The 23852-nt window shown below is 37.4% G+C and overlaps 2 protein-coding genes across 6 annotated transcripts; both read right to left on the bottom strand.

Moving 5' to 3' along the window:
* Window positions 1-1885: 1885 nt before the first annotated feature.
* LOC135682528 (histamine H2 receptor) lies at window positions 1886-11633 on the bottom strand. 5 transcript variants are annotated; one of them, XM_089113146.1, is made up of 3 exons: window positions 11266-11633; window positions 9271-9320; window positions 1886-5008 (listed from the first exon to the last, which is right to left on the bottom strand). In XM_089113146.1, exon 3 carries the CDS (start codon window positions 4775-4777, stop codon window positions 3581-3583), a length of 1197 nt encoding a protein of 398 aa, XP_088969272.1. In that variant the 5' UTR covers window positions 4778-5008; window positions 9271-9320; window positions 11266-11633; the 3' UTR covers window positions 1886-3580. The 5 variants fall into 5 exon arrangements, with proteins under 5 accessions (XP_088969272.1, XP_065053527.1, XP_065053529.1 ...); XM_065197455.2 differs by lacking the exon at window positions 9271-9320; XM_065197457.2 differs by lacking the exons at window positions 9271-9320; window positions 11266-11633 and adding an exon at window positions 8212-9251.
* Window positions 11634-13675: 2042 nt separating this feature from the next.
* On the bottom strand, window positions 13676-22004 carry LOC135682530 (uncharacterized). Its single transcript, XM_065197462.2, has 5 exons — window positions 21691-22004; window positions 21131-21185; window positions 16578-16661; window positions 15952-16102; window positions 13676-15617 (listed from the first exon to the last, which is right to left on the bottom strand). The coding sequence occupies exons 1-5, from the start codon at window positions 21726-21728 to the stop codon at window positions 15130-15132; spliced, it is 816 nt and encodes a 271-aa protein (XP_065053534.2). The 5' UTR covers window positions 21729-22004; the 3' UTR covers window positions 13676-15129.
* Window positions 22005-23852: the final 1848 nt, after the last annotated feature.

Genomic DNA, 23852 nt, shown 5'->3' with positions numbered 1-23852 from the left:
TTTAAAAGGCTTCGCTTATCAAAATAGTCTGGACATGTACTGTGTATTTTGCAGATTTACAAAAAAATTCATTATCAAGTTTCCTTTTTTGTATCGAAAAATTAACAGTATTGTTATACCATCCCATAATTTCATTTTAAGAATAGTAAGAACTTGCCTTTTCTTGGAGCTAATACCTAAGCACTTTGAAAAATTCCCGCATAGTTTCGCATGGAATCATGGTTTCTAACGAAATCTTACGCGATATTAAGTGATATTAAAGGTGTTTGTCTGCGCGAGTTTAACTTTAAGGCAATCTGTCACGACGTTGATTGATTATAAGAACAAAGGGATTTTTTATTGTTTCCGGTCCCCCTTTAATTTATCGCATTGTAAAAAATATGGCGGAGCGCTGGAAGCGTGTTTAGGCTATTGTTCCAGCTATTGTTCTCTTTAACCAATCCACAACGAGACAGATTGTCTTTAAATAAGCTCGCAGTGGGCAACAGTTTAAAATTTAAGTTAAAGCTCAAGGTGAACGCAGTTGAACTCACAAAAGAATTAAACTCACAAAACTTTGATACTAAATTCGACGGACTCGATCATCGAAAGATTCTTCAGAAGAAGAGCACATTTTCTGACGTCAAAGCTGCAGTTTCTCTTTTGGTTGAAGTCTAAAGACAAGGGGGAAACATATGCACACTCGAAAATGTCTCAGCTCTTCGAAGAAAGTGCTATAAATTCCCAAACTTATTTTTGACTATATAAAATTTCTTTTCCCCAGTTTTTCAGTCTCCGCAGCTGTGCAATCCCAGCAAAACCTACAAATGATGGATGAGATTAAAAGTAACTAGTGATCAATTTGTGATTAATATGATTTATAGTGATTAAAGTGATAAATTTTCATTAATAAAGCTGAGTCATTAATAAAGTTACCTTGCATTTTCTTCGATTTCAAAAACGTGGAAAAGTTAAGATTTTTGGAACTCACAGTGGATATGGCCTTGGGCTTACCCAGTAATTTTAAAAACAATTGAACTCACAAAGATGGGAATCAGACTCGGGTATGCTGAGCAATGTTACCAGATCTAGCATAATATAATGCTTTCAGCATAATATTGACCAAAAATCGTCATTTAGCATAAAATCTAGCATAATTTTGAATCTAGCATAACTCTGGCATAATTTTGATAGTTTTTAAAAAACCGCTGTTTCCATTGATCTGTTGTCTATCACCACCAAATGGAAACACTTTACACAAGAATGTGTGATTTATGACGGCCAAGGGGTTAAGAAATTTGGATGTCAAAACCATTAATCTAAATTGCCTTTTTGTGTAGAAAAGATGGCAATTTTGAGTACACTGTGTTTTAGATTGGGTGTCAAAAAGGCCAAATGGAAACTTTGGTCACTTTTGATATTCTGAGCATCCTCTAGCCTCTTTTACAAGCAGGGGTGCCTTGATTTGAAATTTAGCATAATTTTTGCAAATCTAGCATTATTTTATGACAAATTTGGCATAATTCCAAAATTGAGATCTGGTCACACTGATGCTGAGTTCAAGGGAGTTCAAATTATTTTATGCTTCAAGTGGAGCATTTATTTGACTTTCACGGATGTTGTTCCAAGTGGCGATGTTTCGGTGCACCTATTTGCCTTGCATATATTTGGTCAGTGTATCGATAAGGGTTCTTCAGACTTCTTACCTTAATTTGCTATACTGCAAACTATGAGCAAAAAACCATTTCACTAAAGGAAAAACTAATTAAACAAACTGTTTTTCAAGTTTTTTATAGAAAGTAGCTTTACGCTTAAAACTCTCATTTTTCGGTCATTCTACATATCTTTCAACAAGAAATTTAGCAAGAATAGCTAAAAATGTAGGTAGAGAAACTTGAATGAATGGGCCTGCGAAGCAATTGAAAGCGAAAACGGGAACGTAAAAAAGGATGAGGTTGCACCATTGGTCACAATTTCTGACTCTGTAATAATTATGTAATAAAAAAGTTGAAATATACACAAGCAAATCAACGCAGACAAACTGTAAACAGGAATCAAATAGGTTAATTTTCAAAACCATTTTGTGCAAAAGGATGATTTCTAGTGGGAATTTGTGGGACAACTAGTGGGGAAAGCTAAGGACCTGGTGGGAAACTAGTTTGCATGTAAAAAAAGGGTCCCAGCTACAAAGTCTCACTTTTCCATTATGCCGCGTAAAAGAAAGTTGCTATGTATTCTAATCTTCTCGAATATCAAAAATTCAAATTTCGTATAAACAAATCAGCAGAAAAATAGACTAATGGTACTGATACTCTCAGCTTTGCTTATCATAATTGATAAATTTTGGTATCCAACTGTACAGAAAGTATCTTCAAAATATTAAATTGTTACTTGGACTTGCTTGAAGTTAGTTTGCTGATATGCCTCTAAGCTATGTGACGGCTTACTGTGTATTTTTGTATACTGTGTATTTTTAAGAGGAAAAATCTAGCTATTTCGAAAACATCAAGTTCTTAAATGTCATCTGAGAAAAGAAAGCAATACTAAATTCAACCCTAGGAGCTTTACCAACGAAAAAAAGAGGGGAAGAATTATACGTTTGAGAATTCCTTTGTTGGATTTGCAAGATTCGGTGCAGAAAGTGCTATACAACGGACTTTGACGCAATGCAACTTCACAAGAAAATTCCAGCAATTGAAAATCATATTTCTTTCTAAAAAACCTTGGAATTGCCTTCAATTCTTCCATATCAAATTTTCATTATAGGAATGTAAGCAAGTCACCTTTCCTTGTTGAGTTTTAAGCTCTTTCCCTGAAGACATATTTTTCATACCCTGACTAAGGAAATCGGGTACCCGGAAAGTCAGAAAAAGACATAATGCGTAAGAAGAAAATTTTACATTAAGAAATAAGTTTCACGTTAGAAATGAATTTCAAAAGCTTTTACTTCCAACTCCAATTTATTACAACTCATTTTTTGCCTCTAATAAGGTTTTGCTACCGTTATTAACGTCTTACTTGCTACATTATATTCAATAGCAAAGATCTTAGTGTCATATAAGGATTCAAAGTGGCTAACAATTCCCCCAGCTGCACACACTAGATTGGCCTATCTGAGAGGTAAACATTTTACGTGGAAGCTGAGAATTTCCTACATATACTATTTTCCTGTTTTCAGCCAAAATGTGTGATATAGTTATGGATGAGAACTACTTAGTTTTTATTTAGCAGGAACCCTTAATAACAGACACCGCTGCTTTTCTCTATGATCTATGAAACTAAAAGCCATGAAATGTTTGCATTTATTTTTCAATCAATTATTAGAAGCATCCCTAGAAAACATTTCAAACTAGACACTTTTTAATGAGACATGAACTACTTATCTCTAATCAGTGATTTTTTTCCCGGTTGTAATCTGTGCATCTGCCACTGTTCTCGACTCTAATAACGACGTTTCCACATTGGAATTGTAAGTATATAAATACGCTATCAACAATCGCTAGATACATCAAAACGTATAATTTATTAACATTTGGCATATCACGTATTTTACATTAACCAAATTCTTCTAAAGCCTACAACAAATTGCAATACACTAAAGCTAAACCTCTGAGGTGTTAGCATTACACGATGAATGAGAATTATCCGAATTGGAACTGCAATAGTTAACATCGTGTTGCATGTACGTTGGCAAACACAAAGTCAATGCCACGTGGTCTGCTTCAATCTGTCCCTTTGAGTTCTTTTTGCTGTACCCTTTTAGGGTGGCGTTTTCATAAAACACCACTTCAGTACAAGCTGATTGCAACACCGAACCGTTCTTTATAAAATGTCTTGATCGCCTCCGGCAGCTAACATTGAATAGGCTGCAGAAGCGAACCAATATATCCTTGAACCCCTCTTTGAATCGATTGCTGAGGGAGCATATGATAATCGGGTTCAGCGCACTGTTGAAATAGCCCGTCCAATAGGCAGCGATGCCCAAACCACGCGGCAACTTTGATCTATCTTTAATGATAACAGAAGAAATTACCAGTGTGAAAAAAGTTGACCAACAGATAAGAAAGCAGACTAAACTTGCGAACACGGTAAAAATCAGCCGCTTCTGAAGGGCGAGTACATCAGTCGAGGAGACGGAGTGTGCAAGAAGCCTCGCACTATGCTGTTTAACTGCAAAATAAACGCGAATGTAGAGAATTCCCATCAGAATAAGTGGCAGCATGAAACCAAGGCCAGAAAGAAACAGCATATAGAGGAGGTCTAGCTTTGTAATAGGGAAACCAATTCCACACATTAACGTCGTTGGGTTGTATTCAAATCTTGATATACCCGCAAGCGGTGCTACGGACATTACTCCAGCAATGACCCACACTGCTGCAATGAGAAGAGCGGTTCGCTTCGTTGTCATCGCGCGGCTCATTGGCTTCACAACAGCAAAAAATTTATCAATGCTTATAACTGTATGAGTGAAAATTGTTGCCAATAGCAGAAATGACGCTGCGAAGCCAGTTAGTTTACATACCGCTCCTTGTCCAAAAGTCCACTTTCGATTTCCTGCCGAATAAATACTGAATGGCATAACAAACGCGGCAACAGAGGTGCTTGCAAGAGCAAGGTTACCAATCAGCATATTTGTGCTGGTCCACATTTTGTCATTGCTGTACAGGACATACAGCATAATCAACCCACCAGCCAATGAAACAAGCATAATGACGACAAGTGTAAAAACAAAAACTGCTGATTCAAAATTTGTGTACTGGGACAAGTAGTAAGTGGTACTGTTGATGTTGGTCCCCATCTCTTGCCTGTTCACTAGCCTGGTCTTAGCTTAATCTGCCATTTGGTGCTTTTTTATGTTGTGACAGCACAGTGGTATATGGAAACCATCCAGGATCTTGGATCTGCATAAGCCGGTTCACATTTGAGCGAAAGCATGTCAAGAACTTTGAATCCAAGTTAGTGTTTAGCAAATGACCTTGAAGGTGTGTCACCACATCTCTCGAGCAATCTCAGTGTGTTACTTGGTGATCTAAAAAAGATGTTTTTAATCTAAATATCACCAACTATCGTTCAAAATACACATCTGTTTAAACAGTCTTAACATTGACCTTTAAGGTAAATATGTAGCCACAAAAAATTTTGCCAGGTAAAATCTAGCATCAAGCAATAAGGCTACGAATATTGGCAGAATATAAGGGGATCCTTATCGATAAACTGCATATTGGTTTTAAAAAGATCGAGTCTCTTACCATTCTTTTGCATATAGAACTTTATCGAAATACAGGCTCTTCATGAATGCAATTGATATCATGGTTGATATAAGATTTTCACAAACACAAAAGTTCCTGGAGCGACTTGGATTGATGGATCTGCTCTTAAAGAGAGTCTGCCCCATTGCCCTTTACAGAAGCTTTCACACTCAACATTTTATTGAAATAGTGTCTCAGTTATGACATCATCAAAAAAAATCCAAGCTATTACTGACCAAAATGGAATTCAAAGAAAGGAATTTGGTCTGATGAGCTAGCAAAATCTGTCAGCCTGTTTGGATTAGGCCTAAATAAATAAAATGGTATGTTTATAGGCTCTCACCCAAAATTAAAAACGCTCCTGATAACAATCAGAGAAAGAAACGCTGATGTATGCGTGGCTGTGCCAATCAACGGAGCGCCTGCGAATCCTTCAGCTCGAGAATTCCCTGTCAATTTTTGTTAATTCAACATTACTGTTTCACTCGATTGTTCAAAGCAGCAAAACCATCACCGAGCTTACAAGCATTATGTAGCAACAGAAGAATGTCATTTGAAAAGAAAAATCATGTTTACACAACCGTAAACCCAGCTGGAAACCAATTTCAAAAGTTACTTTGAGAAAAAAAACCCACACAAATCCTAATCTCTGTTCAGTGAAGTTATTTAGAGATCCAACTGGTTTGTATAGTGGCCGATAATTGCCAACCTAAAATCTATTTCAAAATTGCAAAAAAAGAAGAGGCCGTATCGTATTGAAGAGGGGAACTGTCCCCGAAACCCCTAAATGACCTCTGTCGCTGTTACAAGCTACAAGTATATCTCTACGAGTCAAGTTCACGCCGCGTAATTAAAATCTTTAGAGCTATCGTCCACAGATCAATTAATCATTGGCTAAAATCAATGCTCCTAGCCTTGAAATTGGTCTTTACCATAATAGTTATCTAGAAGCTTGAAAAAAGAAGCTGTAATCGATAGCATATCTAACATCAAACAAAAGGTCTAAAGTTGGCTACCACATTAGCTCAAATTACAAATGGAAAAATGATTGAAGGATTGCCCTATCGCCTACATTGGTTGCTTATGGTCTCATAAGGTCAGTTTGGCAGCATTTACGTGGATCTAGAAGGCAGTTATCATGAACCTATCAATCCTTTTTCGCCACATGTGAGTTGGAGCATGATGGTGAGGTCAAATGCTAAGAAGGAGTTTTTAGCATCTTTAGGTTCCTGTTGATTTCTTAGTGAAAGTTTTCAAATGTTTATAAATATCATGGCATGACATTCAGGTACATAGATGAAACTGTACTCAATGCCCAATGCTGATTTCTGGAAAGTGATGGCTTGAAATCAATCCTTCCCCGTTAAAAGAAGATACCACGCTTTCTTATGCAGTATATGCCTTGAGAGAAGTACATGCCTATTCTAGACAACAAAGTAAAGCTATGCCTCTAGGGCATCGAGCAATGTATAACAGGCTGGCAAACTTTAATCTTTATGAAGAAAAATATGAACAATTTTTTGGCGGTACAGAACTTGAAGATGGCTTTGAAAAAAGCAAACATTTCACAACATACTACTTAAAACTTCTTCGTCTGATGCTCTTCAGAGTATAAAACGTTTGAATGAGCGTCCGAAAGAACACGATGGAAAATATATACCCAGTTGTGGATACAGACACTTCTTGGAGTGTTGCTTATGGCATTCATCTCACTTATATTTAAGAAACCTACTTATAAGCCATATTATAATGGCAGAAATCCGTGGATTAGGTAATTCTTTCCATTTGGTACAAAAAGTGGCTCTTTAATGTAAATTTTCACATATTGGCAAACACCTCACCGAATGATGCCAATCTGGGAGTGATTTGTTGTTTAGAAGATACGGTCCTTGTAGGTATCTTAAGCCCTGGCAAAACGACTAAACATTTCACTAAACATTTCACTCAACTTTTGTTTAGTCAAAGGTTTAGTGAAAAGTTTAGTCGTTTTGCCACCATGTTTAGTGTTGTTTAGTCGTGTTGAGTGTTGTTGAGCAAAGTTTGATCCTGTTCAAAAATGTTTCGCGTTGTTTAGCAAATGTTTAGTCGTTTTGCCACCAATTAAACATCTGTTGTGATCGCGCAAGCGCACTAGTTGTGGAAATTCAAAGGTTTTCGTCTGTTTTCGTTGATTTTCCTGTCTCTACGTGACCCAAAAAGCCTTTATGAGACATCTGCATATCAACAGTCAACTTTGTTGTTAATGTGCTAAAAAGTCTTTTCTTTCCCCGTCGCTTCATCCAATTCTTATTTTAATCCACTGCTTGTGCATGCAACAAAATAAACCAAAAGCAAATTCCTATGCAAGATCCCCTACAACCCAACAGCGTCATAGACAGCTCGCAGTTCAAACAAATTGAGTGAAGCTTAGTGAAAAGTTTAGTCATGTTTTGCCACCCTCGCTAAACTTCGCTCAACTTCACTAAACAAAAGTTGAGTGAAATGTTTAGTGAAATGTTTAGTCGTTTTGCCAGGCCTTAACATCGCCTTACAAAACTTATTATAAGATAAATATCTTCTACCTTTGTGAGGCTCCTGCCTGCAGTAAATAAGATTCTCACCAATCGTACGATGAAGTTCCCTTCGTCTTGTGGCGCCCTGAGACGATTGTCAATTTACTGCACTCCAAGTTACTGAATAACGTAAATGACCTCAACGTGGCTAAAAATATCGCCCTGATGTTAAGAGCACAAATCTCGTGGAGGTTGAATTCTAGCACCGATTTCCTTCAATTATTAACAACTATAACGAAGCACCATGCAATTGAATCTTAAACCTGCTACAACGAATCAGATAATAAAACCTTTTGTGGCGTTAACCTAAAAGCCAATAAAATTTCGTATAGGATTTTTAAATTGGCAATTAGTTATTTTGCGTCTAGCCTCTCCGTGCTAAAATTCATTATAAAGCAGTAAATGTTAAAATGGAAGTAATAAGCACCTACCAAGACTTGAATTTCAGGCCTAACGCGATAAGTATCTTCTGATAATGTGTCAAACATTGCGGGTTGCAAGATAGAATTGGCAAATATCTTACTAATAGGAGCAATTGAATCAAAATCAGTTGTTTTCATCTGCTGCGCAGGTCACAAAATGTTCCAAAAGATTTGACAACCAATCCATTGACCGATACTTTAACAAAATTCCGAAACTGACCTAACTAAATTATCATATTGTTATTGAACTGTGAATGGGGGCGGCAAGAGCATTGTGGGATGTTGTGAAACCACAAATACTTTGTGTATTATTGATATGCCAAAACCTATTCTTGCTACAGTTTAAGAGGCAATGATTTCATAAATACACGCTATTTTTATTGTTCATCTTGACTATCTTTGTCATCATCAACATGCCCTTTTATCGAGTAAGAAGACTGTGAAGGTATTGCTTGGAAAAATGTTTGAAAACATACCATTTTATGTATTTTTGAACTGCTAAGATTTAACTATAAAATAAATTTTGGCAAAGATATATACGACACAATATGTCAAAATTTTGGTTTCTTTAAAATTCAAAAATTGAGCAATATTCTGTTCATAAAGATTTATTTTCCAAAAATTATGCATCATTACAGAGATATAAAACAGCGCTATGGGACACAGCGCAGGTTGTTTAAAAAGAATCTACGATACATCGCCAATTTCACTTTTTACACATTTCAATGTTTGCAATCCTCCTCAAATCGTCCAGTATTTCACCCAGATTACACTGGTAAAGCAAGTGAACAGTTTCCAGCATGCATGGCCTCCTTATACAACATATTCCAAACTCAAGGCCTATTCACAAATGGCCTGTCGTGATGAACATTTCAAGGAAAGGCTTTTTATCAGCAAGTCTATAGAGAAAGTCTAACATAGTCAAGCTTTTACAGAAATGTTTTCAACAAGTTTCTCTGGATTAACTTAACTTGGAAAAACTATTTGGTCAAACTACTTAAATTTACTAGTATTAGAAAAATCAGAATATTAGAAATTTCCACACAAGGATTTTCGAGAGCAACTTACTTGTTCCAGTTTTTGTCTGCATTTGAAGCTGCGAGATACCAAATACACGACTGGTTTGAGCAAGAGAGAAGGACAAAATCAGGCCCTGATGACATGGAATAACCACTTGTAGTTGATTCAAACAGGCCAGTTTGAAAAGCAAAGGCGTTCTTCACTACAGGTGGCTCCTTTCTGTTTGTTTGATTAGTCAAAGTCTTATAAATCTACGCTATTCAGCATTAAGCAAAACGCAAACTCATAGTGTGCAAACACTGTTAAAACTTAACGAACGGGAATTCAAAATTAAAATTTATTTGTAAGAACAATCAGAAACTCAGCTTACTTCAAATCATTGGTTATCGTGCCTAAATGAATATTTATGATGCAATTAATTCTCCCTGAATCAGTGACGTTAGGTATAGGTGGCAGCAATGACATATAGATAACAAGAAATAACATATAGAGTGCAAGTAAAGCTAAAACCAAATGAAATCAGCCCTTCTTATGTTCTTCAGGAAGGAAAATAATTAGATCGATGACTACAAAACCTACACATTTGACAACTTGCTTCTAAAAAGTAGACATTCTAGGTTTTTTTTCAAGGGGCATTAATAGGTTTGACAAACAGGTATATGATAAAATAACTTTTTATAATATCTTTTAAAATAAATTTATTTCGTTTTGTCTCAAATGACATGATTTTGTTTTTACTTCTGGCACCATATATTCTTGTCATATGTAAAACTGAATTCAAACATACGTCAAATGTCACATCTTTGGATTAGCTATGTGCCTCTCTAGGACTGATACTTTCCATCACGTTTCTTGCCGCTTTCGCGGTGTTTTCGCGGTTTTTCGCGCCTATCAATGGATCGACGCTCTTCCTTGCCTATAATTCTCTCAGCCCGGTCCCAGAGGCGTGCCGTAGAAAAGGACCAACTTTGCGCAATTATAGCACAATTATTGTGTTGTCTTGTGCTTCCAGAAAGTTCCAGGAAAAGGGCAGAGCTCCTCGATGAACTGCCGGCAGGAACTAGGGAAGCTAAGGCTGCAACGAAATTTATACTACCAACGCGCACGTAATTATACCAGGAAGCAGAGAGAAGACTTTTAGCTCAACACTGGAATGGAATTAGCTTTCAAATAATATTTGCTAGATAATCCTGTTTCAATACTTGTAAAAAAGCTTGCAGCGACCAGGTGTAGAGTCGCTCTGTAAATAAACTGCTTTTTCGTCATTGCTGTTGCACTATACAGGTGCATTATGATGATTATTATGACTTACTAGTGTCAAGCATAGTCAAATAATGTCAAGAAGTATCAAACATATCTAGATCGACATAATTTTAGCGCATTCGCAATGAATTCCAACTCACTTAGTTATCAGCACAAATGTTGTGGCAGAACTTGGGAAAATCCACTAATGACGTCACAAAATAGGCAAACGTCAGCAAACTCGATTATATGATACATTAATTGAAAGCTCTTGAAATGTGCATTCACATAAAACCTAGAAACGCTAGTTTTTACAATTTATTTTAAATATATGGCGGATTTATGACTGTTTTTGCCGTTATCGATGACGTCATCAATCACGTGATACTGAGGCAAAATTTTTTTGGTCCCATCTTGGATTCTGAATCTCCATACTCGAAAGTATATAAAACCCTCGAGATCATCTCGGTTAGGTGATAAATCAGATTTTCACAGCCATAGCCCTGCCTAACCGGAGAACCAACATCTTGGCAAAAATAGTTTATGTTTCATAGAGTATCTAGTAATATAATACGTTACGATCAATTTATTGGTGCCGGTGGAAAAACTCTCATTGAAACTTTCGTCGGAATGAATAGCTTCTACATAACATCTCCTTATATTAAATACAAAGCGGAAAATTCGAAAAAAGAGGAAGTGGCCTAAATTTTTTCTCTGTTCACCTTGAGAAGAGGAAAGATACTTTAAATACTTGCAAAGCTCTAAAACCCACTGTTGAAAGATGAAAATATAGAAACTTACCGCGCAATACGGCGAAAATCCTGATTCAACCGCACAAATCTAAAAAATACGCTCCACTGGAAACTTTATTTTCGTGGCTGAGGTTGATCCTTTCCTTGTCCGGGAAATAGGAATGACTGAAAACGGTGTCTGGACAGATTCTATGCCAGACGAACAATGGTAAACTATCACCTTCTCAAACATCGGATTCCCTACACCGCCTACATGGGTCATTATTAGGTCATTTGATAGATGCACGGAGCTATGTCACCGTCACCTTGCAGCAAAGTATAAATGGAAGTTTCTTAAAATAGTTACGGTATGAACAATTTCAACAATGCCGCATGGGTTTGTGTCTTTGCCACAGTCCTCTGAGGGTTCTTTATCAGAATGTCAATATTTGAAAAGGGAGAAATTGAAATTTGAGACCATTGAAAGGAAGTGATTAGCTTACGAAACAGAATTCATAAAATCTTGATAATCATTTGATTCAATCTGCTTGTATTGGTTTTCCTTTAAAAGCTGTCATGTGTTGTCATGGTAGTGCCCTAAAGGACGGACGCAATCAGTGTTTTATTGAAATATGTGGGGATCCTAGGCACCTATGAAATATAAAAGCTCTCCATCTAATTTGAGACGTTATAAAAGCACCGTGTCTCTAAAAATTGTTTCTCTATGGTACCATTTTTTCCACAAAATACATCCATATGGTTTTTATGAATCTAAGCACAGAATAGATGCATTAGATTGTTTGTCGATTTTTGTACCTAAAGCTCCTTAAAGGTTTGTTTAAAACAAGTGCTGATAGGCTAATTTTTAGAAAGACAAAAACGTAACAAAACATTGAAAAGGACACCCAGTCAATCGCAAGCAATCTACACCTCATTGGTCGCAAGGGTTATGGGTGATCCTGTGGAGGTACCAGACTGAGGCTGAGGAAGTAATTTTAACATAAAAATCTATAGAATTGTACAATAGTGTCCCGCATATAAGAAACACAATTTTAGCAAACACAGACCCTGATTTTCAAAAAAATAACCCCTTTGATAAGAAACTGGTGAAGGTCTGAAAAAATGTTTTTTTCTTATTCAAAAACTTTCACATAACCTAATTCTTTGAAAAACAGAACAAAACATTAATCATTCTACACTTACTATTTTGTCAGTTATCTGAATAAAAGGATAAGTGAGGGTTTACAATCATTGACCATAAGAACTGTTTGTTTTCAGCTTTCCAGTTCAATCAAACTGAGCCTGGTCGAATGAAAAAGAATTTGAATGCAAACTAAGCTCAAAGCACTTTTCTGGAATAATTGTAGCTTTTCCTAAAAGTGAAATTACAAATACAATTCAAAATATAATGGTATTCTTATCACAATCATCGAGTTCATGTCTGAGTAGATGATGATGTAGCATATGGTGTTTTGTATAAGAAACATTACCCTGCTTTTAAGTGTATATCTCATTTTATATGAAACGCATCAGACCTGAAATCAAAAAAGGTGTTTCTTATATCTTATATCATCAGACACTACTGTATTATCACAACTTAATAAGTATCTTGTCTGATTCAAAAAATTTTCGATTTTGTGTTATCAAACTTCGAACGTTTATATGTAGTTTCTGTGCCTTGTAATTTCTTACCAGGAATAGTGAAGTCCCTTTCTATGGTCAAGATCTCGTCTATTTGCCTGCTATAATGCTATTTTGTATCTGCCTTTTCTAACACAAGACATGGCACATTCGATGATCCAAAAAGCGATTAAGGCAAAATTTTGTTACAAGAACTGTGGCTTAAATATTTCAGCATAAAAGGAATCCAAAAATGGTGATAAAGAAAAAAAAGGTCTTAAATAAAGAAGATCCAGTCTTATATTAACAGAAAGCTCATCTGGTTAAGTTAATTCAGTTATACAATGACAAGCTAGAGCTATTTTTAAATTTTTCTAATCACAAGTTCATGTTATTGAGTAGTCGCGTCTACTTTCTCTTTTTTATTCACTTTATTCCATATTTGTTTGCACAACAATTTCTGCAACAAAGTTGACAGGTTCAGCCACTCCCTCAAGTGTATGTGCAACATCGTCAAATATATGCAACAATAGTCAAGCGACAAAGCCACGCCTTTACACAGACACAAAATCAGGGGCGCAGGAACCAGGTAAAGTCAGGTGCAGATTGTGTACCTGACAGAGTCTCCATTATTTAATGCCAGAAAGATAGTTAGAGACTAGTCACAGAAAATTTTTTGAGACTCATCCTTTGCCTAAAAAAACTCAGAATTTTGTTTATTGACCTTACGTGTTGATGCATTTTGCCCTATAACTAACTTTCTGTGAAGAACCTCTTAAGATATACAGTTAAGACCTTAAGATATACGATGTACTAAATATTAACAACAAACCAGTGTTCTATAAAAATAATTTGAAAACTCAGTTTCTCTCTTTATCAGCCATTATGATCATCACAACAATAAGATTTCAATTCATTGTTTCACAAATCGTTAAAGGCAACTACGATACAGCCAAAAAACATACAAATTACGAAATTCGTTAATACTCTACTCAACTGTAGCAAGATATTGCGTCTACGAAAATGCCAGAAATTGCTTAAAGACGATTTAAGGGCATATGTCGTGAAAGTGATTAGTTAACGTAATACAATTTTTGTTTTTATTTAGTACAAAGCCTGGGTTCGAGAATGTATGTTCATGGCAGTTAAAGTTCATGATTCAGAAATGAAATGTCAAGAAACAATGAAATTCCACTCTCAACGCTTTCGTTGCATTAGCCAACTGCTAACACGACAGATACCATTTAAGACTAATCTTCTTAACAACAGTTGAAACGCAACAAAGGACTTATCCAACAAAACAACTTACCAAATATCGACAACATGGTTACTTTAGACAAAAATAAGGAACGTTTACATTCTAGGAAAATCAAGAACATTGTATAATATCAATGATCGAGGAGAGGACATAAAGAGTGCTAGAGAAATGTCTAATTCACAGAAAGCTGCAACATTCAGTCATAGTTAAATCACAGTAAAGCATTTTACATTTCATTTATTTCTAATAGGCAAATACTAAACCACTAATTGGCTTGCTAGTTTTTGATTCTATTTAAAAGAATTTATATATGACTCTCTAGCATAGGCGTAAACTTAGGGGGGGCTCTGGGGCTTCAGCCCCTCCTGACGAAAACCGAGGGGGGGGGCTGAGCCCCCCTAGAAAATAAGGAAGTGCTTTACCAACTTTGAGATTAATTTGGTATATTATTGGTTTCACGCATAAGATTTGTTGCATTAGATAATTGCGTTTACAGCAAAGTAAAGGATGAAATTATTGTAAACATAAGGTCAGATTGTGTGTTTCTTCTTCCTCGATAATGAAAAATGCACGGAAAAATCACCTTTATGCCTTTAGCTAATCCACTTTTTATCCTGTGACATCAGCAGCTGCCATTAGGAATTGTCATTAGTTTTTTGAGCCCCCTCTGAAAAAAATGCAAGTCTACGCCTATGCTCTCTAGCACAATACTAATTATAAATTTCCCAGACAACTAGCTGAAAAGCCACATGGCCCACTTAAACTTAAGAAAATCAAACCGCACTAAACTCGGCAGTGTGTTTTGGTATTCATTAATATATAAGTTAACATGATCTATTACATTCGATAATGTTATTGATGATATAATATTTTTACATACTTATTATTCAACCCCAGATGTTCGAACATACAAATTGAAGAGTTTACAACAAGGGAATCAATCCCGACCTTCTTATAGTTGATCAAGACTAAGTTACTTTCTGCATAGGTAATTTCTTCATATCAGCTTAGGAGTGTAGAGATCTTCATTGACCAGGGTAATCCAAATGAAGCTTTCTAATAGCTATTCAGTAAAGACATGAAGGAGCCATATGGAGGCGTTAGGTCATCAACTGAAGCAAAACTTTCATAATTTAGGCCAATATCATTTTGCACCTCTGGCATGGCTTCCCAAATTGAAAATTGTTCCTCTGCCTTCTCTACAGCGTTTCCCTTCCCCTCTGTTTGACGGGGAACAGAATTGTTTTTGAGAAAATCCATGCATATTTTATAGAAAATATTTTCATATGTTACATCGTTGGACGAGCACTCTTTGTTCTGTGAGATATATGCATCATAAATAGACTCCCTGAGTTCTGAATGCGGAGTTTGATCGCCTTCGCATGAATGGCCACTGAGAAAACTTTTCATGGACGAGATCAATTTTTCGTTACTTTCCAAAAACGATTCACTTTTCTCCAAAAACTGTGAAATATGATGCAAGCACGCTAGAAAACCGCGTCTTCGCTCTTTTTCCGGACAAAAGTTTCCTTCTTGAGGTGGGCCTAAACGAACAACAAGTTAAATCGGTGTGTTTAGTTACGAACTTAAGATCCTTTACGCAAATATGGTAAATATTGGAAAAACAGATGGTAAATCTTTAAGATATAAATCTTATGGTAATACTTTAAGATTCTAAACAAATCCAGGTGCGTCCGTCAAAAGACGTCTTTTTCCACGGCCAGTGATATCTTATTGAATGTCGAGTGCTCGGGTTGATATCTCTTATACAGTGATTGCTGCAAAACATTGTTTGCGTTATGGCAATTGCTATTATATTCTAAGTCCTCAAAACGCTCAAGTTAAACTCTAATTAGTGATATAAACAACTGAATTTACCTGACATGCCCTGATTATTTCCCTCAGCTCGAATCCAGTCCTCGAGGTTAGGTGATGTCAAAGGTTTCTGCGATTGATTTCCTTTCAATACACTTCTCACATGATCCACTGTAAGCTCTAAGACTTCTGCCTTCTCCAACTTTGCGCATCCCTGAAGTAAATGGGAATAATAATTTAAGAAGCCTTTTCTTTGATTTCTACTTATGTACGAACGTAAATAAGCAAAAAGATAAATGATTCTCATCAAAACTAGCATTATGCAAAAATTTTAATATCCTGAAGCTAGCTAGTCTTTTTCTAGAATTATCTTTTATCGACAGGCACTTTAGGCCATAAAAACGTTTTCCAGAAGGAACTATTAAGCATTCAAGGTAAAATAAGTTTTTGCTTTGTACTGGGATGCTGGGATTCATACATTGAAGGGAAAATCTTTTGATTTTCGAAGTACATGGACTGGGCACAGAGAGGACTGAGACCTAAACTTGTCTCATTTCTCCAGAACATAAACATCTAGCTGCATTTAGCAGCATCTTTAGCGTCTGAAAGGTTCTTTAAGGTCAGAAAAAATTCTGAAGGGCAGACCTTCCTTTTAATAAATTAAAAACTCCATATATCCAAGGACTCACTTTTTTTTGGGCCGCAGCAGGGACTAAGTTTGCTAATTCGTTAACGTAGAAATTGATTTTGTCTCTTCTTCGCTTTTCCATTTCCTGCAAAATCAAATGCCAGTGCTTTATGACAAGCGGAATGTAATAGCGCATGAAAACAGGAGCGGATCCAGAGCAAGTTTGAAGGAGAGGCAGTTGGTAGTGGGGGCGCTGAAAAATTTTCAAAAACTGGTTACGAGAGTACGCTGTATACCACAATTTCAGATACCTTTTCAGAATAAACAACATAACTTTGAGGTTATCCTTGAAGCAAATTTAACTATCGGTCCAAGAACCTTTTTCATCTGATTCTCATTCTTCAAAAGGGGCGCACAATTTCCAAAAAAGGGGCGTCAGACTTGCTTCAACTCGTTGAGGGAGGGACAACTGCCCCTAGTTGTCTCCCATTAAATCCGCCACTGCATGAAAATGCATATTAATGTGCTATTTCGGTCTGTTTACCAAGTTCTCATAAAGTGCTTGATGCCGTATAGAAAGAGCAAGTTGAAAAGAATAGGATGGCATTGAAGTGTAAAGAATAGGATGGTTCTAAGTTCCAACTCTGAGTTTGAGGCAACTCAAAATCACCAGGCAACTCAAAATTTTACAAAAAACCAATTCCAGTCAAGCTTTTGGTTTTTTTGTATATTTTTGATATATTTTTATATTTGACAAATTGAATTATTAAAAAAATTGATCAGCACCAACGCCCATCACAGCCCACCGCAATGCCGCCCCCGCTACAGAAAAATACTTTTATAGCTACAGGGGTACGTTATAAAAAGTAAGCGAGCAAAAGTTACAAACAACGTCAAATGGACGGTGGGAAAGCTGTCTCTTGACGACCTGAACGAGCGCTGTGTCTTTGGGTGACACTCGACAATTGCATATTCAATTTTGCATTGGATGTCACGTTAAAATGACCATAATTTTTTGCAGTCGAAAGCGGGAAACACGGCGCTTTGAGAAAGTGATTTTCGTTAGCAAAAATCTACACCTCAATTTCCGACTGCATTTGTCTAATTAGGGAACAGTGGTATTCTTCGGCTGGTACATGTTAGGAAGACAATAATCTTTTGGTCTTCTCAATTTGCGGCGGTAGCTGCTTTTGTTAGCAAGAGATAATAAAAATAATATACATGATGTCAACCATATTAGTAATAGCAGCCCTCACTTTTTCATTGGAAAAGCTCTTTACGAAGAACAGAAAGGCACAGGCGACCGCAACATACCAGCTAGCCACGACGTTCTGCTCTTTTAATTACTACTTTGTTATAGAATTAACTTTAAGCACACCATTTCAACTTAAAATCTCTATAACTGACCAGCTGGTATAAAAATCAATGAACAATCCATGTTAATCCCAAAGCAAACATTTTCTATGTAGCTTGATGTTGCTTTTCGATATTCCTTTGCCAGGGCTTACTTGTTAAGTCTTAAACGACGGGGACGTGTCCCAGTCATATCGTCGGAGAGCTGTATTTTCGCGCGCTTTTGACCATTTGGTGCTAACAATCATGGTAGCTGTACAGACACTTATTGAGATGAAGATGATTTACGCGTTTTTAGCATTGAGAAGAATAAGGCTGAGAAAAAAAGCAGGAAAGAAGACGCAAAATGTGGGTGTGGGACTTCTTAAAGAAAAGGATGGAGTTTGGACAATTTAACACTCCCTGTAATCTTTGCTTCTTTTGTTATATATGCACGGAAAGTTTTGAATAACTTCCATCAATTGCTCGCCGCTAGTGGAGCTTCGAGTAGCCATTTTGCTAGAGTCTCCAATGCACTATTATCAATCTCGAAGTGAATAATTGAACAAGTGTGTGGTTTCCATTTGGAAAACTGTCCCTGCATCGACGGGGACACGTTGGCGATGCATCGGGAATGTTCTCAAAAGTTCAACATTTTTCATCTCTACGGGGACGTCGGCGACATGACGGGGACGTCGGGGACATCACTATAAAACACGTTTCCATATCATCATAAGCGTCCCAGCAGCATCGCCGATCCTCTGCCGGGACACGTCCCCGTCCCTTACGACGGTATGGAAACCAGGCTTTATTGTCATGCCGAACGAGGGACGGACGAAGTAGTACGCGATAAGGGCCAAGCGTTCTATTATAGCGTCATTCTATGCTCGCTATCCACACCAACTTTTAGTACCCCTGGCGAGCCGGGTAGAGGCTTAAATAAATTCCAATATATTCCAATATAATCAAAGATATGAATTCCTTTTAGAGGTTTAGGAAGTACTGGGTTAAAAAATTGGGAAAACCATTGTACTATGATTAGTTTACAGCAGGTTGGTCTCTGAGGCTGCGTTTACACGGGGCCTGCCGAATATTTGGTCGGTCAATTATTTGGTCACTTAGGCCTTGCGTTTACACGGGGCCGGCTAAAAGACCTCAAATTAGGTCACTTAGGCGTGCAAATATTCGGCCACCTAGGAAAGCGTCCTTCTTGAAACTTGGCCGGTCGAATTCGCGAGCGGCCTCGTGTAAACGGTTATGGCCGGCCAAATATTTGCACGGTACCAAAAAGAGGGTGTCGATGCGTGCTACGGAGGCAAACACAAAATGGGAAATTGAAATTTTGGGGTCGAAATTAATGTATTGTTGTTGGTTAGTGTCACTGGTTAGATTTTGCGTTTGTAGCTTGTGCTTTGCTGAAAATATGAGTGACTTTCGTCGAAAGAGTCATTTTGAAATTAAAAAATAAAAAGCATAGCAAACATCGTAAGTTTCCAATCATTGATAGCAGTTATATCAGCCATCCTCTTTAAACAGAATTTTGTGAAGAGAGCACACGAGAACAGAGAATGAGAGAAGTTATTTTGTTAGCTCTTTGTTCACAATGATTTTTGGCTTCAAGTTTTTGACACATTGCGCAAGTCATAAGAATTAGGTCACTTGAGCGAACCCGTGTAAACACAACGCCTAAGTGACCTCCTTTGTGGCCGGCTTCAAAAGCAGGCCCAATTTTTGGCCGACCAAATATTCGGCCGGCCCGGTGTAAACGCAGCCTGATACACTGTGATGAATTTGAAGCACTGCGATTTAATCAAAATTCCGCCAGATATGTTGAACATTCTTACAAAACTTTGACATTGAATATCGAGAAAAAATGAGACTACCGTCTTATTCAAAACACATGTTCAGTGTTTTTTTATGGCAGAATTCAATCTGTATTTCATGACAAAATTAAGATAAGCTAGGCAATAAATGTTAACGGGGTTAGCATGAAAAAACATGACCGGTAATGGGCAAGAAAAGAGATAAGATGGAGCAGGCAATTGGAAAATATCGTCTCAGAAATTTTGAGTAAAAGTCATTTATCAGCAGGTTTTCCCTAAAATCATTTTCTAGAGAATGGCGGTGGCGCACCCAAGATTCAAACATAGTATATTGTTGTGGGCGTACCATACATTGAATTCAAATCTTGAAAAATTTATAATTAGTGCTAGCGCACCTAGCCTTGTCAGATAATTACTGTGCACTGTTAGCGCACCCAGGATCTTGCCAAAGTCTTTTAGTCTTTTATAGTCTGCGAACTGGCTTTTGTCTGCCAAAAGGTGAAAAAGACTTGAGCAGATCTCTTATTTGCTGAACAACCTAGAGGCTGGCTCTGAGAGAACTATAAATTATTTCATTCAACAGTGTCATTTGATCAGGGCCCCTGGTACAGGCTAGAGAGCTCGCGTATCCATAGAAATACAAACCCACCCCCATGACATGCGTATGATTTTGGATGGAAGGTTGCCCAGACAATATGCATGCCTCTAATTCCTTATTCTTTGTTATTTCAAAGCGCTTTAAAAGAGGGATCATATGATCGCACGCTCTATTTTCTAAACATAAATAGCACTTCAAAAAGCATTGAAAACAGGCAGTTTCGATTCTATGATATTGACATTTGACTAGAAAAACAACCCCACGTTTCAAAAAGTGGAAAAGGTCTCCCCGCGAGTAACAGTCCATGTGGGCCTGCACTGTCCACGTTTTTTTATTGCTTTATGTTACTAATTTTTCTAAATTCAATTCAGTCAACCGTAAATGCAATAGGTAAAGCTTTGATGCAATAGAAGAGCGTAATCGAGGCATTGGCATGTGAAATGTCATTTTTTATCCAAATGACGTTTTTCTGTGTAAACACTTGGAAAACTATTCGATATGATTTTATGCTATCGCTTTTTCTTTAGAAAGTTTAAAAACTAAAAGGATCACAAATAAATAAATGTATAAACTGCATTGCTGTTTTAAGCAATGGGTGGAGCAAGATTATCAAACTACTTCCCCCCCCCCTCCCCCATTTTCATCTCGCTAAAAAAAATAAGTTTTGCGCCCAATATGAAATATTGCCCCTTTTAAATCATAATGATGAGCTTGCCTTCCGACTCACATGCTGCACGTTAAAGATTGACACAGCTGCAAGGGCGATAAAGCCTTCAAACTATTTCCAATAGCAGGGATTCAAACATTATTTGAAGGGGCCTATCTTAAGAAAGATTTCGAAATCTGAAAATCGTTTCTTACCACTCTGCGCCTTCGAATCTCCGGTGATCGAGTCTCACGTGCGGGACAGTTGACACTAGAACAGAAAATATATCCCATTAGCATGAAAAAGCAAATATTTCGAAGCGATGTTACTTCAAATGATTATTTTCCTTTTGATTTGAGGACATCAAAACAATTAATCTTCTGAGTCAATTGAAATCGATCGATAGGTGTTTCGCGGGCTTGCCTCGACAACCCACTGGAAAACCCTTGCTAGCCTAACTTAGATAACTTTGTATGTTCGGGGTAGGTTAACGATGTATCCAAGATTTCTGGAAAAGAAAATCTAATTCAGGAAATTTATGTCAAGATGAAGTTCCCAGTGGAAAATACTTCATTAGAGTTAAACGAATTGTGTTAATAAAATGAACAAAAAAGGGCTCGTATAGGAAGTAACAGACAATCTCCTCAAATCAAACTGCCCTGTATTTTCATTACCGCACGTGTTCAACGGGTCTAAATATTTGCTTTAAATAATTGCATACCACAAACCTATTCTACCGATTCATATTTAGGCCAACAAGTGAGTGAAAACTTACTCATCGTGGTTGCTTATGTCTTGCAGATGCCTCTTCATTGCCGAGAAATTCGTCCTTCGTCTGGTTTGCAATTCAAATTCGTTATGCCCAGTGCGGAAGACAGCCTAGCGCGAGCTTTAACCATTGATAAAGATCTACAGAATTATGATTTGAAATTCGAACCTGTTACGGTCTAAGATTATGATCAATGGCACGAGCAATAATTGGTTTAGAGTGTGGGTGCTCTAACCTGATTGGCCGCTGTAGCTCAGGCACGTGCGTGCCAAACGTTGCTCATTTGGCGGGCACAATATGGATTCATGTACTCGGATTGTCGAGCCGGGGGCCCTTGAGTGCCATGGTTGCTGCAAAAACACCGACAAGGAAATGTTGGCGAAGATTTTTTCGTAATTTTTTTCTCTGTCATACCTGCCTTCCTCTAGTGGCCGTTAATTTTTAAATTAACTTTGATGTGGGGCCCAAAGTGGCATTCACAAGGGGAAGAGGGCTCAAGTCCCCCAGTTTTAAAGAAATTGGGCGGCGATATCTTCCCAAAGAACTTGACGAGGGTAGGGTGGAGGGACACGCTCCATTACATTTTGCAGACATAGGAAGTGATTCAAACATATTTCTAAGGGGCGTTACCCACTTCCCGAATGTACAATAGAATATGACCGTGCATAAATTTTCTTTTGGCTGGATCAGGACCTCGGTAGCCACTTTTTGCTCGTATGACTTCAAACATGTGCAAATTGAGAATCCAGTATGAAATTTCCTTAACTTCCTACACAATTTGATACGCTTAAAGTTATAAGGATCGAACTCAACTCTGAAAGCGTTTCGTAAAAAATGTAGCCTGATCACAGGCAAGAGAAATGTTGTGAGATGGTTGGCAGAAGCGGATCTAAGCAACAATGATTGGGGGGTGTTAGACACTAATTTTGGTGCCACACCCTTCAGGTCACTGGTAAATTATAGAAACGCCCATTTTGAAAATTCCGTTTTTAACTTTAAGGTAAAGACGATAAGAAGCAGTGGCGTAGTCAGGTTTGGAAGATTGGAGGGGCAAAGAGGAGACAATTTTTGCTGACCACACCCTTAAGAATTTAGGAAAACACCCCATTTCGCAAAAGCGTTTGGAAAAGCTATGGCTTTTTTACTTGGCAATTTCGCTTTATACAACGTCATATCTGGCTTTTTGTGGCTGAACCCATTCTACAACTGCCTATTTCCTTGACAATTCATCTAACGCTTACATTCTGAATTGTGTAAGGCGAGGAAGCACTACGTGTAAAAATTGATTCTCCACAGTTTTAATCAAATATCTAAAAATAACAAACAGGATTCAAATGTTTTAAACTAATTCCCTTTTCCTTGGAGCAAAATCCCCGACAAGCATTTCAAAATCCAACCTTTTTTAAGAATTGAAGCGCTTTAGCATTTTAGTTTCTATTTTATCAGGATTGTCTAAAGAACGTGAAAGACTTTTCGATTTAAATCCTATAACGTGGGATAAATTGTTGAACATTCTGTAGAGTTATAAAGGAGGGTCCCTGTGCGAGCGAAGCGAAAAGAAAATTTTTGCGATGAGGCCCTTCAGATTAGCTTGAAATACATTTCCGAATATTTCTTACAGTCGTTTGCAGTCTTTAAAAACGTTTTAATATTGTCTGAAATATAAATTCTCTCTTTAAGGTACTAATTCTATTGCAGATTTGTACTTCTCTCAGACACCGACTTTCTGAGCGGCCGCTCCCCTTGCCTCCCTCCACTACGCTACCGATAAGAAGATAAATACTGATATTAAGGAGATAAATACTGACTAGAAAAGAAATGATTTTTACCGAATGGAACCAAATTTACCGAAGGAGACAGAAATATTGGGGGTTGTCGCACCCCCTACACCCCAACCACGTAGCTGTATGTGTCGACTAGGGGGGCGAACTCGAGCAAGAGCCATACCTCAGGGGGGCAGGCTTTAAACCAAGAAAACAGATATATAACAAACAGATATATTTGGACAAAATCAAGGTCATGGAATTATAAATATGCTAAATTTTCAAAATATCATTTGGAGAAACTGTAGCCAGAGGGGGCAAACTGTTGTAAAAATTTTCATTTGGGGGGCATAGCCCCCCCCCCCCCACCGTGCCCCCTGCAGCTACGTGGCTGCTACACCCCCG

Source organism: Rhopilema esculentum, chromosome 16 (assembly GCF_057945365.1).
Source record: "Rhopilema esculentum isolate cy_ngs chromosome 16, ASM5794536v1, whole genome shotgun sequence".
In the NCBI taxonomy this organism is placed as follows: Eukaryota; Metazoa; Cnidaria; class Scyphozoa; order Rhizostomeae; family Rhizostomatidae; genus Rhopilema; species Rhopilema esculentum.
This window is presented reverse-complemented; position numbering and strand designations above follow the sequence as displayed.